The 16,821-nt window shown below is 37.6% G+C and overlaps 1 protein-coding gene and 1 long non-coding RNA gene across 2 annotated transcripts in view; both read left to right on the top strand.

Moving 5' to 3' along the window:
• Positions 1–279: 279 nt before the first annotated feature.
• On the top strand, positions 280–1,978 carry LOC132370407 (uncharacterized). Its single transcript, XR_009504562.1, has 3 exons — positions 280–553; positions 1,032–1,193; positions 1,558–1,978. It is a non-coding gene; the product is annotated as an uncharacterized LOC132370407 (long non-coding RNA).
• Positions 1,979–5,474: 3,496 nt separating this feature from the next.
• Positions 5,475–16,821, top strand: part of HTR3B (5-hydroxytryptamine receptor 3B) — a 70,204-nt gene continuing 58,857 nt past the window's right edge. Inside the window, exons 1-2 of the mRNA XM_059929313.1 lie at positions 5,475–5,533; positions 5,625–5,719. Coding sequence (XP_059785296.1) covers positions 5,475–5,533; positions 5,625–5,719 — 154 coding nt within the window. The remainder of the gene's footprint in view (positions 5,534–5,624; positions 5,720–16,821) is intronic.

Here is a 16,821-nt window from a genome sequence, read left to right as displayed (position 1 = left end):
AGGAGAAGGAGGAGAAGGAGGAGGTAGAGAAGGAGGCCCCGCCTCCGCCCTCCACCCCGCTAGGGCCCCGCCTCCGCCCCGCCGCGCGCCGGCGGCTCAGCCCACACGCTCCGCCCCCGGCCTGCGCGCGCACGCCAAGCGCGCGGCCGAGGGATGAGCCACTCTTTGCGTGCTCCCGCATACGCCGGCATATGACCCGGCGCCGGTCACGTGACCCCGGCCCCGCCCGCGCCTAACGGTCAGCGTCTGCGTCCGAGCGGTGTGTTCCGGGCGGTTGACGTCCAGGAAGTGGTGTTGTGGAGTGTGGACCCTGTTTTCCCAAGTCTCCTTCTCTGCCGTCGTCCCTCAAACCTGCTCATTTCTAGGACTCACCACCGGCTCAAGACTCCTCACAGACGAGTTCAGGCTGCTCCCCATTTGGGGAACCTGTCTAGGGACCGCGTAAGAGGGGGTTTTCCACCTGGCGCTGGAGCCATTTCCAAGTCCAGTGACACGAAAGATTTATCATCCTTGAGAAAAGGAAAGGCGGAGGCTGAATGGAGTGGTCTGACGGGTAAAGCTAACCAAACGGACCAGAGCCTGTGTTCACTGATGCTCAGGGAAGTGCCCTAACACCGACCTGGGCAGGGGGAGCAAGAATTGCCCAGTTTTCCCATTTTAGATTTTATGGCGTTCAAACTAAAATTTTATAGTGTTTTAAGTTTGAGCCAGATGCTTATGATGGCACATTAAGAGCTAAGGTGCCCTCAACTGGATTGTGTTTTCAACAATTTGATGGAGATTGTAACTGCTAAACCCTGTCTCACGTTTATTCACGTGTATCGCAATGACAATCCACTTGGCACACTTTGGGCTGGTCCAAATCTTGTGTGGAGGCTGGGGAGGGAAGGGCCTCTTTTAGAGGGTAGTGCTTATCTGGTTGCCCTGCTCCAGCCCTTGGGCAGCACCTTCAGTGTGAATTTTATGTGGATGGTGGCCTTTCCTGTGCTGCTGGCATTGTCCTCCAGGTGACTGTGATGTTTTGCCTGCAGGCGTTTCTAGTCTGCATGGGAGCACAGCTTGAGGCATAAGGAAACAGATACAGATCAGGTGCAGCTCCCGTGGGAGACCCGATTACTCTCAGGAGCCTAGACAACTGACTGCTGCTACTTCCTGCACCTGGAGATTCAGGGGGGGTCTCCTTTCCCTGGCAGGTAAACTGGCAGCCTGATCATAATCTTCCACATTCAGCAGGCTGTGTGTTTATGTCTGGTGGTTGTAGGACTCTTTATGCTTGTGGCTTTGACTTTTTTTTTTTTTTTTTCCTCCTGGGTAATCAAAACGTGTGTTCCTGGCCTCAACCTGGGGGTCATAGCAAAATAAGTTGATTTCCCAGTCCACTTTCTTTGCAGCATTGCATACTTCTACATTGCTAGAAAGCTCTATTTCCGTGTGTCTTTACCATGTCTCTGGAGCAACTCGTTTGCCTTTGCACATTCATTTTAGGAAATTGCTTATTTAATGTGTTTAAATGCGGTGGAAACCTGTAACTCTTGTTTATGAAATTTTCCTTAAAAGACCTCCAGAGACCTTCTACACCCATATATCTGAACGAGGTATGCATAGCCATTTTGTAAATACAGGCCCCTGAGTTTTAAGTGTCTTTCTGCTATATGGTTCTAAACAGGGCTCCAGATCTAATAAATTTGTTATAATGTGAGAGCCGTAGATCTGGTAAATCCTCTTAGCGCCCTTGGGTTTAACTACCACTTGGTCCTGGATGTGGTAATCAGCTAGAGACCCCCTGTCCAACGAGAGTATTTAATGAATACTCTGTGTCATTGCTTGGCCATCAGTTGGCAATCTTCATGGTGACCAAATATCAAAAGTAGGTATCATGGAAAGTCACTACAGAAAACCCCTTCTCAGTTGTCCTTAAAACCATACTTGAAGGCTCCAGAATAATTGCGTTATTAGTTGATAATCATTTCAAGAATATTCAGGAAAAAAAGAAATAATAACAGGCAGTAGCAAATAATTGACTTGTTTAAGAAAGAAATCGTTTCCAGAGTATTTTCCCAAAGAAAAAATTTCCTCTCCTGGAAAACTTCTTGTCCCAATGCTAAATTATTTTCTGAGTCAATGAATTTATATTTCTGCCTCTGATTTACCTCAATTCCAAAGTATAGTTTGTTTTAATGAAATGATCCCATTTCAATGTTATTGAATACTGGTGTGGAGCTTGTGTGGGCTAAATGAGAATAAAGGGGAAATGTTCGGAAAGGAAAAAAGGGAAAAGAAAGCAATGTATACTTATATTTCTTCTCTGCTTCACTCCGTAAATAGTTTTGCCACTGGCTTCGGAGCAACTGGATTTGAAAGCTGATGGCTGAGGCTGACTAACAGGTGTGACTGTTGTTTGAGCTATGGATTCCTTTCCAGGAATGATCTAGACAGGAATGTCCTTAAGAGCCAGCTTCTCAGCAGTTAGGAAAATGGCCTTTCTTACTATGGAGGAAAGAATATGGGTATTTCTGTTATAACCCCTAGATGAAAGAGTTAGATGATGTGTAAGGTTAAATATAGGTGTTAAAAAGGTGTCAGAAAAGGCTCTCTTTTGCTAGTTGAAAAACAAATGTGTTTCCAACCTTTCTGAAATGTGTACTATGGGCAATGTAGTTTGTGGAGAATTGAAACAACTTTCAGTAAAGTTAATGAGTTCATTTTAATTTGAGAAATATTTGGCCCTGGTATTCAAAATAACAACATCAGGTTTCCTTCCTTTTGTTTCTCTAGAAAATATAGAGAAACACTAAAAAAAAAAACAAAAAAAAACCTACTGAAATCTTGGGATTCAATTTTCCTTTTATAAAAAAGTGAAAACAACTTTAGCCTCCAGATGGAAAGGTGAAAATAAACAATTAGAAATAAGTCCATTTTTGCAAACTTGATTTTTGACAACATTGTAACCCAGTGGGGATAAGATGGACTTTTAGTAAATGGTCCTTAGTTCTTCATATAAAAATTAGTTTTGGACTGTTACATTATAAACGTAATGAAAGGCTTAAGTGTAAAAAAGCAAAATTTAAAACTTTTGAGACACTTCATTGGGGAGTCTCTATCCTTAGGGCAGAGGGGAACTTTCTTAAATCAGAGACAAAAGCACAGTCCATAAAAGAAAAGATTGATAAATTACATTAAAATTAAGAATTTCTCTTCATCAAAAGGTACCACAGGAAAAATGAAAATACAATACATATAACTGGTAACATATTAGTATCTAGGACAAACCTCCGGCTTCATCTGGCATGATTAACATATTGGGCCCAATAATTCTTTGTTGTGGAGGCTCAACTTATTAGATGCCAGTAACTCTCCCCTGCCAAGTTGTAGGACCATTAAAAATGTCTCCAGACATTGTTAAATGTTTCCTAAGGGGCAAATTCTCCTCCAGCTGCGAATCACAGATCTAAACTAAGTGAAAAATGAAATAAGTCAGACAAAGACAGATACTGTACGTCAGGGGTCCCCAACCGTTCGCAGCCTGTTAGGAACCCGGCTACGGCAGGAGATGAGTGGCGGGCAAGCGAGTGAAGCTTCATCTGCTCCCCATTGCTCCCCATCACTCGCATTACCGCCTGAACCAACCCCACCCCCGTCTGTGGAAAAATTGTCTTCCATAAAACCAGTCCCCGGTGCCAAAAAGGTTGGGGACCAGTGCTCTACATTATCACTTATATGTGGAATCTAAAAAATAAAACGAATATAACAAAACAGAAACAGATTCAGATATAGAGAACAAACTAGTGGTTACTAGTGGGGAGAGTGAAGAGAAGAGGGGCAAAAAAGGGGATTAAGAGATACAAACTACTATGTATAAAATAAATAAGCAACAAGGATATATTGTACAGCACAGGGAAATATAGCCATTATTTAGTAATAACTTTAAATGGAGTACAGTCTATTAAAATATTGAATCACTATGTTGTGAAACTAACTGAAACTAACACAGTATTGTAAATCAACTATACTTCAGTTAAAAATAAAGACATCTCAAGATGATTTTAGTCCTTTTCTAGGTATGGAAAGATGCAAGTCTGGGCTCACTGAAATTATTCCTCTGATATGCATCTTAACTATCTAGGGCCAGTACCCTGTTTTCCTCCATCCTGAATTCCCCTCAGGGCACACCAGCGGGGGCTATAGTGGCTGATGTCTTTATGGCTGCAACATCCTTTGTTTACTGAAATGGCAGGTGGGACCTTCTTTTTCCACATGTGTCAAAGCTGGGGCCTTGCTACAGAAACCAAAAACATGACTTAGGATAAAAACCAGAAAGCCACCCAGGAAAAGCAAATAGAAACTTGTATAATGCAGCAAGTACTGGGACATAAATTGGGACTTCAGGTGACTTAAATTTTTTTTCACTCAGGACCACCACTGAAGGAAAATATCCTCCTCAAAATATCAGGATTTGAAACAATAGATGAGGCAAAAGTAACTTATACAATTTTGCCTTTAGAAATGCAAATTTTTTAGTGATCTGATACTTGACTCTGGTAGGAAAAATAATATTTTTAGAGGAAGTGATAGCTAACAGTACTGAGCACTTACAGCCTAGGTGGTGTTCTGAGTGCTTTGCATATATGAACTCATTTTATCCTCACAAGTAAGTACTATTATTATTTACTACCTGCTTCACAGATAAGAAAACCACCACAGAAAGGTTAATTTGCCTAAAGTCTCTCTACTAATAAAGGTAGAGCCAGGATTCTAAGCTAAGCAGTCTAGCTCTCTTTCTGTAGCCTGGGTAAAGGATAAGATTCTGGCTTAGGGAAACCCAGTCTGGGAAAGATGAATAATTAGAGAAGAAACAGCCTCTAAAGACTTCTCTGAGGAGGTGCTATTTGAGTTGAGAAAGACAGGGAAGGCTGAGAGGAAGACAGTGGGAGTCCAGGCACTCAGAAGACCAGGTATAGTTGGGGTAAGCACAGGTCCCAGTTTGCCTGGTGCAATTCTGATTTACCCCTATTTTCCCCACATGATTATTAGTAGCTCCACCTTCCTCAAACTTCCAGGTTTGGATGATAAATTACGTGTTCACCCTCCTTATGGAGCATTTTATCCTGAACTTAATTTAAGCAATGATCCTAGAGAATTTTACCATAGTATTTCCCAAAGTCTTTCAGACTATCTATGTCTGATAAGCATGCATCATTCACAAGAATTTGTTTCATTTCTAAAGAACACAGCCAGAGGGAATAGAGGGTACCCTAGAGTGAGTGAATTCCCTGCCTTGAGTCCCATGCCCTTAAGGGACTGTAGCTTTTTCACTTTTGTAAGCCAACCTCTACTGGCACTTAAGGCCTAGGTGCCTCAAGGCCATCCCTGAAGAGATGGAGCTTTGTGGAGTTGCGGGGAGTGGGGGGGGCGGGGCGGGCAGGTAATAATTGATGGTCTCTGCCTGAGGGGTAAAAGCTAAGGGCAGAAGTTGAATGGGGCTTTCGTCTCCGTTGGAGGAAGAGTTTAGAATTTCAGACCTGAGGAGACAGAGGTAAGAACTCTGAAGCTCTGAAACAATTGTTGTATTTATTGTCTCTTAGACTTCTCCAGAGTAATCCATAGCAAGCAACTTAAAACCAAAGGAATGGGGTGCTGAATAGACTGTCTGGAATCCAACCATTTTTTGTGAGGAGCTGCAGCCCTATAGAATGGGTGACAGTGTCTTTTGGGAGTACAGGTAAGTATTGCATTACTGGGGCCAGCAGATTAGAGAGTTGGTTTCTGCAAATCAAGGAGCTCTAGTACCAAGGAGTTAAAAAGCTTTGGGAAAGTATCTCAGCTTAAAATTGTTAGTCATGTTATTTGAAGTAGAGGATTCTCAACTTTTGTTCCTTCAGCTTTATGAAAAGATGAGCAGTGACCCCAATGACTATTATTTTATGCTAAATCTCATTATTTCATTGGCAAGACAAAGAGAATGGGCTGAGGGCAAACCAACACTATGACTTGTTTCTGAATGAGCTGGTTCTGAGCTCATCTGATGAACATGAAAATATTGTGACATTATGAACTGACACTTGAATGTTTTGATTTTTACAAATGCTAAATATGCATTGTTCAAACTGGATAGGGTAGTTAAAGAGCCCCTATTCCATCAGCCTGTGGACATTACCAAATAAGCCTACACCTTCAGAGCAAATTCTAGAGATTCCCTGAGGGAGATTTCTTGAAGCAAAAGTTTGTTAAAGTGACTTTTTTGTTTACTTTCTTGGTTAGCAGTATTTAGCCATACTAGAAACGCTATGATATATCTTTTGCCTTTTCCATCCATGTACACATGTCAGTTTGGAATCTCTCTATTGGTAAAAACTAAAAATCTGAACCATTCAATGATGTAAGATACCATCTTTGTCTTAAACTAAGCTACTAGAGCTGATTTTCTCTTTTAAAAGTGACAGATTAAAAATAGTTTTATTTTTCTCATAAAAGAATTTATATTTTAAAAATTTATTTCTTATAGTTCTTATCTATTTTTACTTTCAGATTAAAAAATAAATAATAATCATTGTTATTTTTATGCTTATGTTCAGTCCACAGCAAGTGATACTCATTTTCCTTCTATATTACTGATACGGTGTTGACTTTTAAAATAAACCTAAAAAGTGAATCAATCAAGAGTACTGCTTCTGATGTGGAGGAATAAAATCTTAAAAAACCTATCCTCCAACAGATAACAATTATAAACTCTGGACAAAATAAAAACAACTACTTGAAGTGTCTGAAGATTGAACATAGTTTTTAAACGGGAATCAAAATGTGAAAGAAAGTTCTGAGAAGGGGCATGTGCCCCACTTTTGCAGCATTACTCAGACAACAGGCCACAATTTCAGCATGACACAGGGTGGTTGAAGCACTTATAGAAAACCAACCAGGTTTCTGGACTGATAAACCATAAACTAGAGCTTGGGATATTTAAATACAGCCACTCAAGAGTGAGAAAGGGAATTGTGAAAAGGAGATAAGTAGAGAAGAGGATCCCTGAGTTCTTGTGTAGACTCTGCCCAAGTCTCTGGCTGACTCTTATACCATAGACACAAAGCACCTCAGAAAGGACAAAAGAAATCATCTGAGCTTTGAGTTGTTACCCACCTTAGAAGAAATAGTTTGCAGTTTGAATATAACCAAATTAATTTGCTGCTGAAACAAAAACATCAACACACACACACACACACACGCACACCTCTCTCTCCTTTAGATATAACAGAATCCAGAGTCTCAACAAAATAACATAATGTGCAACATACAATAAAAAATTACTCAATATATAAAGACCCAGGAAAATGTGACTCATTCTCAAGAGAAAAGACAATCAATAGGCCAGATCAAGATGTTGGAATTATCAGATAAAAACATTAAAGTGTCTAGAACTACCATATGACCCAGCAATCCCACTCCTGGGCATATACCTAGAGAAAACCATAATTTGAAAAGATGCGTGCACCCCAATGTTCATTGCAGCACTATTTACAATAGCCAAGACATGGAAGCAACCTAAATTTCCACCAACAGAGGAATTGATAAAGAAATGTGGTACATATATACAATGGAATACTACTCAGCCATATAAAAGAATGAAATAACCATTTGCAGCAACATGGATGGACCTAGAGATTGTCATACTGAGTGAAGTAAGTCAGACAGAGAAAGACAAATATCATGTGATATTGCTTATATGTGGAATCTGAAAAAAAAGGGTACAAATGAACTTATTTACAAAACAAGTAGAGTCATGGAGGCTCTACTTCTACTTCATATATATTAGTATGTACATGTCAATCCCAATCTCCCAATTTATCCCTCCTCCCCCTTATCCCCTGACATGGTTGCCAGGGGATAAGGGGGAGGAGGGATAAATTGGGAGATTGGGATTGACATATACACACTAAAATATATAAAATAGATAACTAATAAGAACCTGCTGTATAGCACAGGGAACTCTACTCAATACTCTGTAATGGCCTATATGGGAAAAGAATCTGGAAAAAAAAAAAAGAGTGGATATATGTATATGCATAACTGATTCACTTTGCTGTACACCTGAAACTAAAACATTGTAAATCAACTATACTCCAATAAAAATTTTAAAAAAATTAAAGTGTCTATGGTAACTATGCTTGATGAAGTAAAGGAAAACATACATTAATAAATGAAAAAGTGGAAAACCTCAACACATAATTAGAAAATACAAACAAGAACCAAATGAAAAATTTAGAACTTAAAACATTCAGTATTTGAAATAAAGTAATTGAACTGGCTTTATAACAGGCTACATATTTTTATGTAAAGGAAAAACTATAATATTTTCGCATGGAGTATATAAAACAGAATACATAAGACAATAGCAGGGGCTAGTAAATTGAACTAAGTGATTGCAAGATTACTACATTTCATGGGAAGGTACAGTCCTAATGCTAAAAGTAGACTGTGAAAAGTTAAGAATGAATATTTTAATCCCTAGTGTAACCACTAAGAAAATTATGTAAGAGACATAGCTAAAAAGTCAATAGGTAATCTTAAATGGGAGTTTAAAAAAATCAAAAAGGAGGAACAAAAAAACCAGAAAAATACAGAAAACAAATCATAAAATGGGAGACCTAAATCCAACCATATCAATAATTACTTTAAATGGATCAAACATTCCAATCAAAAGGCACAAATTAACAAAATAAAATTAAAAGCAAGACCCAACTATGTTATATACAAGAGATGCACTTTAAATATAAAAACACATGTAAATGGATTGGAAAAAAGGGGTGGAAAATGAACTGAATGTTTCTGTCCCCCTAAAGTTCATATGTTGAAATCTTAACCCCCAATGTGATGGTATTAGGAAATGGGGCCTCTGGGAAAGTAATTAAGTCATGAGGGTAGAGCCCTCATGAATGAAATTAGTGCCCTTATAAAAGAGGCCCTAGAGAGCTTTCTAGTCATCTTTCTACCATATAAGGATACCAGAGAAGTTGGTATTCTGCCACCCAGAAGAGGGCCTTCACCAGAACTTGACCATGCTGGCACCCTGATCTTGGACATCGATCCTCTAGAACTGTGAGAAATAAGTTTCTGTTATGTATAAGCCACCTAGTCTTTGGTATTCTGTTTTAGCAGCCCAAAATGATAAAGACATAGTGCAAAATAACCATAGGAAGGCTGGAGTGGCTATTAATATCAGACAAAATAGATCTCATTACACAGAGGGTCATTTTATACTGATGAAAGCATCAACTCATCAGGAAGCCATAATAATCATAAATGTGTATGCATGTAATAACAGAGCTTCAAAAATACATGAAGCAAAAATTGAAAGAATAAAATGGAGAAACAGGCAATTCTACAATAGTGGCAGGAGATTTTAACACCTTTCTGGAAGGGGTAGAACAAGAGACCACCCCCCCCAAAAAAAAGTCAGTAAAAATATAATCTGAACATACTGTCAACCACCCTGATCTAATTGATATTCACAGAATGCTACATCCAACAATGACAGAATATACAGTCCTTTCGAGTGTACATGGTGCTTTCACAATAATAAATCATATGCTATGCCATAAAACATCTCTCAATCAGAGTGAAATTATTGAAATCATATGTATGTATGTTCTTTGACCAAAACAAGATTAAACTGGAAATCAAAAGCAATACAAAGTTTAGAAAACATCCAAAAATTTAAAACAAACAACTCATTTCTAAATAATACATGGCTCAGGAAAGAAATCACAAGAGAAATTAGAAAATATTTAAAACTGAAAAATAGTAAATATACAACATATCAAAATTTGTGCAGTGTCACTTATGCAGTGCCTAGAGGAAATGTATGGTTTTAAGTGCTTATGTTAGACAAAGAAGAAAGGTCTTAAATCAATGACCTACTGTTCCACTGTAAGACAATAAACAAAGAAGAGCAAAGTAAAAAAGTAAGCGTAAGGAAGGAAATAATAAAGATAAGAGGATAAGACAATGAAATAGAAAACAGACAAAAGAAAGAAAATAACAAAGCCAAAATCCGGCTCATTGAAACATACTTTAGAAAACTGATAACCTCCTATGTTATCAACTGAATTGTGTTCCCTCAAAATTTACACACTGAGGCTCTAATCCCTAATGTGACTATATTTGAAGATAGGGCGTTGAAGGAGATAATTAAGATAAATGAAGTCATAAGAGTGGGGCCCTAATCCTATAGGACCGGTATCCTTATAAGAAGAGGAGGAGACACCAATGATGTGTGTGTACAAATTCACATATGTCATGTGAAGACATAGCAAGAAGGAAGCAATCTATAAGCCAAAGAGTGAGGCTTCAGGAGAAACAAACTAGGCATACCTTGATCTTGTACTTCCAGATTACAGAAATATGAGAAAATAAATTTCTGTTGTTTAAGCCACCCAGTCTGTAGTATTTTGTTATGGCAGCCCTACAAGGGCTATATAGGGACAGTGAGAAACTGGCCATCTGCAATCCAGGAAGTGAGCACCAGGAATCAATCACTTTGATCTTGGATTTCCCAGCCTCCAGAATTGTGGGAAATAAATTTCTACTGTTTAAGCCACCAAGTCCCTGCTATTTTTATTATGAGAAATAATAAAAATAGCCTAAGCTGACTAAGACAGATGGGAAGATTCAATAATTGTTATGTTGTTAATTTTTTCCAAGTTGATCTACAGATTCAACATAATTTCATCAAAATCTCAGCAGGTTTTTCTGTAGAAATTGATAAGCTGATTCTAAAGCTTGTACAGGCATACCTCATTTTATTGCACTTCGTTTTATTGTGCTTTGCAGATACTGTGTTTTAATACAAACTGAGTTTGTGGCAACCCTGCATCCAGAAAATCTATTGACACCATTTTTCCAACAGCCTTTGCTCACTTCATCTCTCTGTATCACATTTTGGTAATTCTCACAATATTGCAAATTTTTCATTATTATTATATTTGTTATGGTGATCTCTGATCAGTGATCTTTGATGTTACCATTGCAAAAAGATTACACTCACTAAAGTTTCAAATGATGGTTAGCAATTTTTTTTAGCAATTAAGAATTTTAAAATTAAAGTGTATAAATTGTTTTTTTAGACATAATGCTACTGCACACTTAATAGACTACAGTAGAGTGTAAACATAACTTGCATATGCACTAGGAAACCAAAAAATTCATGTGATTTTCTTTATTGTGATAGTCACTTTGTTGCAGTTGTCTGGAACCAAACCCACATATCTCTGAGGTATGCCTGTATAGAAATGTGGAGGAGCTAGAATAACTAATATAATCTTGAAAAAGAATTGGAGACCTTATACTGTATAATTTCAGGTCATGTGGTGTTGGCAAAAGGATATGCAGTGGCTCTCCCAGCGACAATTTTGTCCCCTAGGAGACATTTGGCAATGTGTGGAGACATTTTTGGTTGTCACAATTAGGGGATGGGTACTACAGGCATCTTATGAGTAGAGGTCAGGGACACTGCTAAATATCCTATAATGCACAGGAAAAACTTCCCCACAACAAATAATTATTTGGCTCAAGATGTCAATAGTGCTGAAATTGAGAAACCTTATGGTAGACAAATATATCAACGCAACAGCATAAGAGAGTCCAGAAACAAATTCACAGAGTCAATTGATTTTCAGAAAAGTGCTGATGCAATTCACTGGGAAAAGAAAAGTCTTTTCAATAAATGGTGATAAACAATGGATATTTGTATAGAAAAAATGAACCTTGACTTTAATTTTATATACAACAACTAATTCCACATCAGCCAAAGATCTAAATGTAATACTAAAATTTTAATGCTTCTAGGGACAAGACAACATAAGGGAATATCTTTTCTACCTAGATATAGGCAAAAATTTGTTTGACAGAACATAAAGTACATTAAACATAAAAGAAGAAATTGATAAATTGACTTAATCAAAATGAAAAATTTCTGCTCCTCAAAAAACTGTTAAGAAAATGAAAAGGTAAGCCACAGGCTGGGAGAACATATTTGCAATACATATATCTTACAAGATTATTCATAACCTGATGTATAAAGAATGCCTACAAATCATTAAGAAAAAGACAGCTCATTTTTAAAAGGGCAAAACACTTGAACAGATACTTTACAATAAGATATATGAATGTCCAGTATATCATTAGTCACCAGGGAAATGCAAATTAAAACTACAATGTGATATTACTACACACCCACTAGAGCGACTAAAATTTAAAGGACTTTATAAAGTGTTGGAAAAGATTTGAAGCAACCCAAACTCACATATAGATACAAAGTGGGAGTACAAAGTGGTAAAACCACTTTGGAAAACTGAGAGTTCCTTATATGTTAAACATACACATATCTTAATACCCAGCAATCCATTCCCAGATTTTTACCCAGGAGAAATGAAAAGTGTGCATCCATAAACAGACTTGTACAAGAATGTCCATAGTACCTTTATTCATAATAGTACCAAACTGGAAGTGACTGAAATGTTCATAAACAGGAGATTGGATAAACAAGTTGTGTAATATCCATATGATAAAATATCATTCAGCAATAAAAATCAAAGAATTATTGTTATACATAACAACATATTTGAATTTCGAAAACACTTAATTGTGAAAAAGAAGCCTGGCACAAAAGAGTACATACTGTATATGATTCCAATTATATGAAATTCTAAAGGCAAAGATGTGTTAAACAGAACAGGAAAAGAACATGAAGGAAATTTTTGGAAATGTACTGTATCTTAATTGGGATGTTGGTTACATGAATGTATACATTTTTCAAAATGCATCAGCCTGTACACTTAAGATCTGTGCATTTTAGCATATGTAAATTATTATCTCCATTTTACAGTAACAACAAAGCACAAAAAAGAATTTAAAAGTAAAAGAATTAAAAAGTGAGCTGGCCAAACTGAGGGTGAAAACTAGAATAAAAGCCTTTTAAAAAACCGTTTCCATAGGAGTTCCCTGGCGGTCGAGTGGTTAGAACTCCATGCAGGAGGCACAGGTTCAATCCCTGGTCAGAGAACTAAGATTCCTGCATGCCATGCAGCGTGGCCAAAAACAAACAAAAAACAAAAACAAAAACAAAACCTGTTTCCAAAAATCACATGATCATATCAATAGATGCAGAAAAGGCATTTGACAAAATCCAACATTCATTAATGATAAAAACTGTCAGTAAACTAGGAATAGAAGGAAACTTCCTCAACTTGATAAAGATTATCTACAAAAAACTTACAGTTAACATCATACCAAGTGGTGAGAAACTCTAAACTTTCCCAACAAAATCATGTAGAAGGCAAGGATGTTCTCTGTCACCATTCCTTTCAACAACATACTGGAAGATCTAGCTAATGCAATAAGACAAGAAAAGGAAATAAATGTATATAGATTGCAAAGGAAGAAATAAATCTGACATGATCATCAAAGTAGAAAATCCAAAATAATTGTCAAAAATACCTCCTGGAACTAATGTGTGATTATGGCAGGGTTTCAGGACACTTGGTTAATATACAAAAGTTAATTACTTTCCTATATACCAGCAGTGAACAAGTGGAAGTAGAAGTTATAAGCACAATACTATTTATATTAGCACTCCCTCCCTCCCAAATTAAATACTTAGGTATAAATCTAACAAAATATGTACTAGATTTACATGAGGAAAAATTACAAAACTCTGATGAATTAAATCAAAGGAGATCTAAATAAATGTTGAGATAGTCCATGCTTGTAGAGAGGAATAGTAAATATTGTCAAGATGTCAGTTATCTCCAATTTGATCTATAGGTTCAATGGAATCCCAATCAAAATCCCAGCAAGTTATTTTGTGAATATCAACAAACTGATTATAAAGTTTATGTGGAGAGGCAAAAATTCCCCAAATAGCCAACACAATATTGAAAAAGAAAAAGTTGGAAGACTGACACTACCCAACATTAAGACTTAAAATATAAAGCTACAGTAATGAAGACAGTGTAGATTCAGAAAAAGAATAGACAAATAGATCAATGGAATAAAATAGAGAGTGCAGAAAAAAACCCACATAAATATAGTCAACTGATCTTTGACAAAGGAGCAAAGACCATACAATGGAGCAAAGGTTCTCTTTTCAATAAATAGTGCTGGAACAACTGGACATCCACCTGCAAAGAAAAAAAACATCCTAACACATGCCATACACTCTTCACAAAAATATACCAAAAATGGGTCACAGACCTAAATGTAAAACATAAAACTATAAAACTCCTATACAATAACATAGGAGAAAACACAGATGACCTTGGGTACTTTTTAGATACAACATCAAAGTCACAGTTCATGAAAGAAATAATTGATAAACTGGACTTCATTAAAATTAAAACTGTTCTGTGAAAGACAATGTGAAGAGAAAGAGAAGATAAGCCACAAACTTGGAGAAAATATTTGCAGAATACACATCTAATAAAGGACTGTTATCCAAAATATGCAAAGAAATATTAAAACCCAACAATAAGAAAACAAACAACCTGACTAAAAATGGGCCAGAGACCTTAACAGAAACCTCATCAGAGATATACAGATGACAAATAGGCATATGAAAACCTGCTCCACTTCATATGTCATCAGGGAAATGCAAATTAAAACAACAATGAGGTGCAGTACCTACCTATTAGAATGGTCAGAATCCAGAATACTGGATCAAGATGGCAGAGTAGGAGGATGCAAAGCTCACCTCCCCCACAAACATATCAAAATATATCTATATGTGGAGCATCTCTTGCTGCAAATAACATGGAGACTGGCAGAAAAGCTCTTCTACAACCAAGGCTATAAAGAAAGATCCACATGTAGTCAGGTAGAAAGGGAGAAGAAGCAATTGGGTCAGGAACCACACTCCTAGCATGGGGACACAGAGGAGGAGGGGAATATCATGGGCTTGGTGATCCTCCCTGGGGAGTGAGGGGTTCAAGTCACATTTTGGGCAGCTCAGCCCTGGGGTCCAACAGCAGGAAGACAAGTCCCCTTAGCTGGTTTGAAAACCAATGGAACTTACAGGAAGGCTGTAAGAAACCAAGACTCTGCTGTTTGGGAGTGCACACACACACACTTGCTTACCCCCAGGAAGAGCATGGAGGCAGCAGGTTGAAAATTGCCTGGGCTCTGACCAGCTTGCTGGGACCACCCCAGCATGCAACCCAGTCCATATCAGGCACCTGCTCTGGCCCCTCTTGCTCTGGCTCTGCCAGTGTGGAGGTGCTGTTGCCAAGGAGAGTGTGCACACTTAAAGGGAATGGAGCTGGCTCAGACGCAACCCTCAGGACTTCCACTCCAGTCCCTTGAACCCCACTCCCATCCCTGAGAAGGCAGTGACTGCCATTGAGCAGAGGAGAAGCCCTGGCTTACACATGTCTCAGGCCCTAGCCCTTCCATCTCCAGCCCTACCTCCTACCAAGGTGGTAGTTGCCAGCATACCCTGGGGGAAGATTTAGCCCATGATTGCTTCAGATTCAGCTCTTCCACTAAAGCCACTGGGCACAAGCAGACTGTATAAGGATGCTCCCACACAAGGACACCCCTTCAAGACTGGAATAGGTAACCATTTCACCTAATTTCATAGAGACAGAGAAAGATAAGCAAAATGAGAAGACAATGGAATATGTTTCAATTGAACGAACAAGAACCCTCGCCCCCCAAAAGAACCCTAATGAAATAGAGATAAATATTGAATAATTTACCAAATAAAGAGCTCAAAGTAATAGTAATAAGAATGCTAACTGAACTTGGGAAGAGAATATATGAACACAGTGAGAACTTTAACAAGGAACTAAAAAATATAAAAAATAAACAGCTGAAGAATACAATAACTAAAATGAAAAATACAGTAGAAGGAATTAACAGCAAACTAGGTGATACAGAAGAATAAATAAGCAATCTGAAAGAGAATAATGGAAATCATCCAATCGGAATAGCAAAAAAAAAAAAAATTAAAAATGAGGACTTTTAAGGGACCTATGGGACCATATCAAGCATACTAGAATTTGGATGGAGAAGAGAGAAAAGGATAGAAAATGTATTTGATGAAATCATTGCTGAAAACTTCCTGAAGATGAAGAAGGAAACAGATTTCCAGGTACAGGAAGCACAGTGAGTCCCAAACAAGATGAACCCAAACAAACTGACACCAAGATGTACCATAATCAAAATGGCAAAAAGTTAATGATAAAGAGAGAATTTTAAATTCAGCAAGAGAAAAACAAAGAGCCACATACAAGGAACCCTCATAAAGCTATCAGCAGATTTTTCTGCAGAAACTTTGCAGGCCAGAAGGGTGTGGCATGATATATTTAGAGTGCTGGAAGGGAAAAACCTGAACCCAGGATACTCTACCCAGCAAGGTTATCATTCAGAATTGAAGGAGAGAGAAAGAACTTCTCAGACAAGTAAAAACTAAAAGATTCCATCAATACTAAACTGATCTTATAAGACATGTGAAAAAGTCTTCTTTAAGTGGAAAAAGGCTACAAAAAGAAGTAAGAATTTATAGGAAAGAAAAAATCCCACTAGTAAAGGCAAATATATGGTAAAGGCTGTGGATCGACCACTTAAATAAGCTAGTATGAAGATTGAAAGACAAAAATTGGAAAATCAACTATAAATACAATAAACAGTTAAGGGAAAGACACAAAGATGTAAACCATGACATCAAAAACACAAAACATGGGGGAGGGGAGTAAAAAATATAGATCTTTAGAATGTGTTTGAACTTAAATGACTGCCAGTTTAAAACAAGTGGATATAGTTATCAGTCAACATACA

This window comes from Balaenoptera ricei, chromosome 8 (genome assembly GCF_028023285.1).
Source record: "Balaenoptera ricei isolate mBalRic1 chromosome 8, mBalRic1.hap2, whole genome shotgun sequence".
NCBI classification, from domain to species: domain Eukaryota; kingdom Metazoa; phylum Chordata; class Mammalia; order Artiodactyla; family Balaenopteridae; genus Balaenoptera; species Balaenoptera ricei.
Note: the sequence above shows the minus strand (reverse complement) of the source record. Positions and strands in the feature narration are given on the sequence as shown.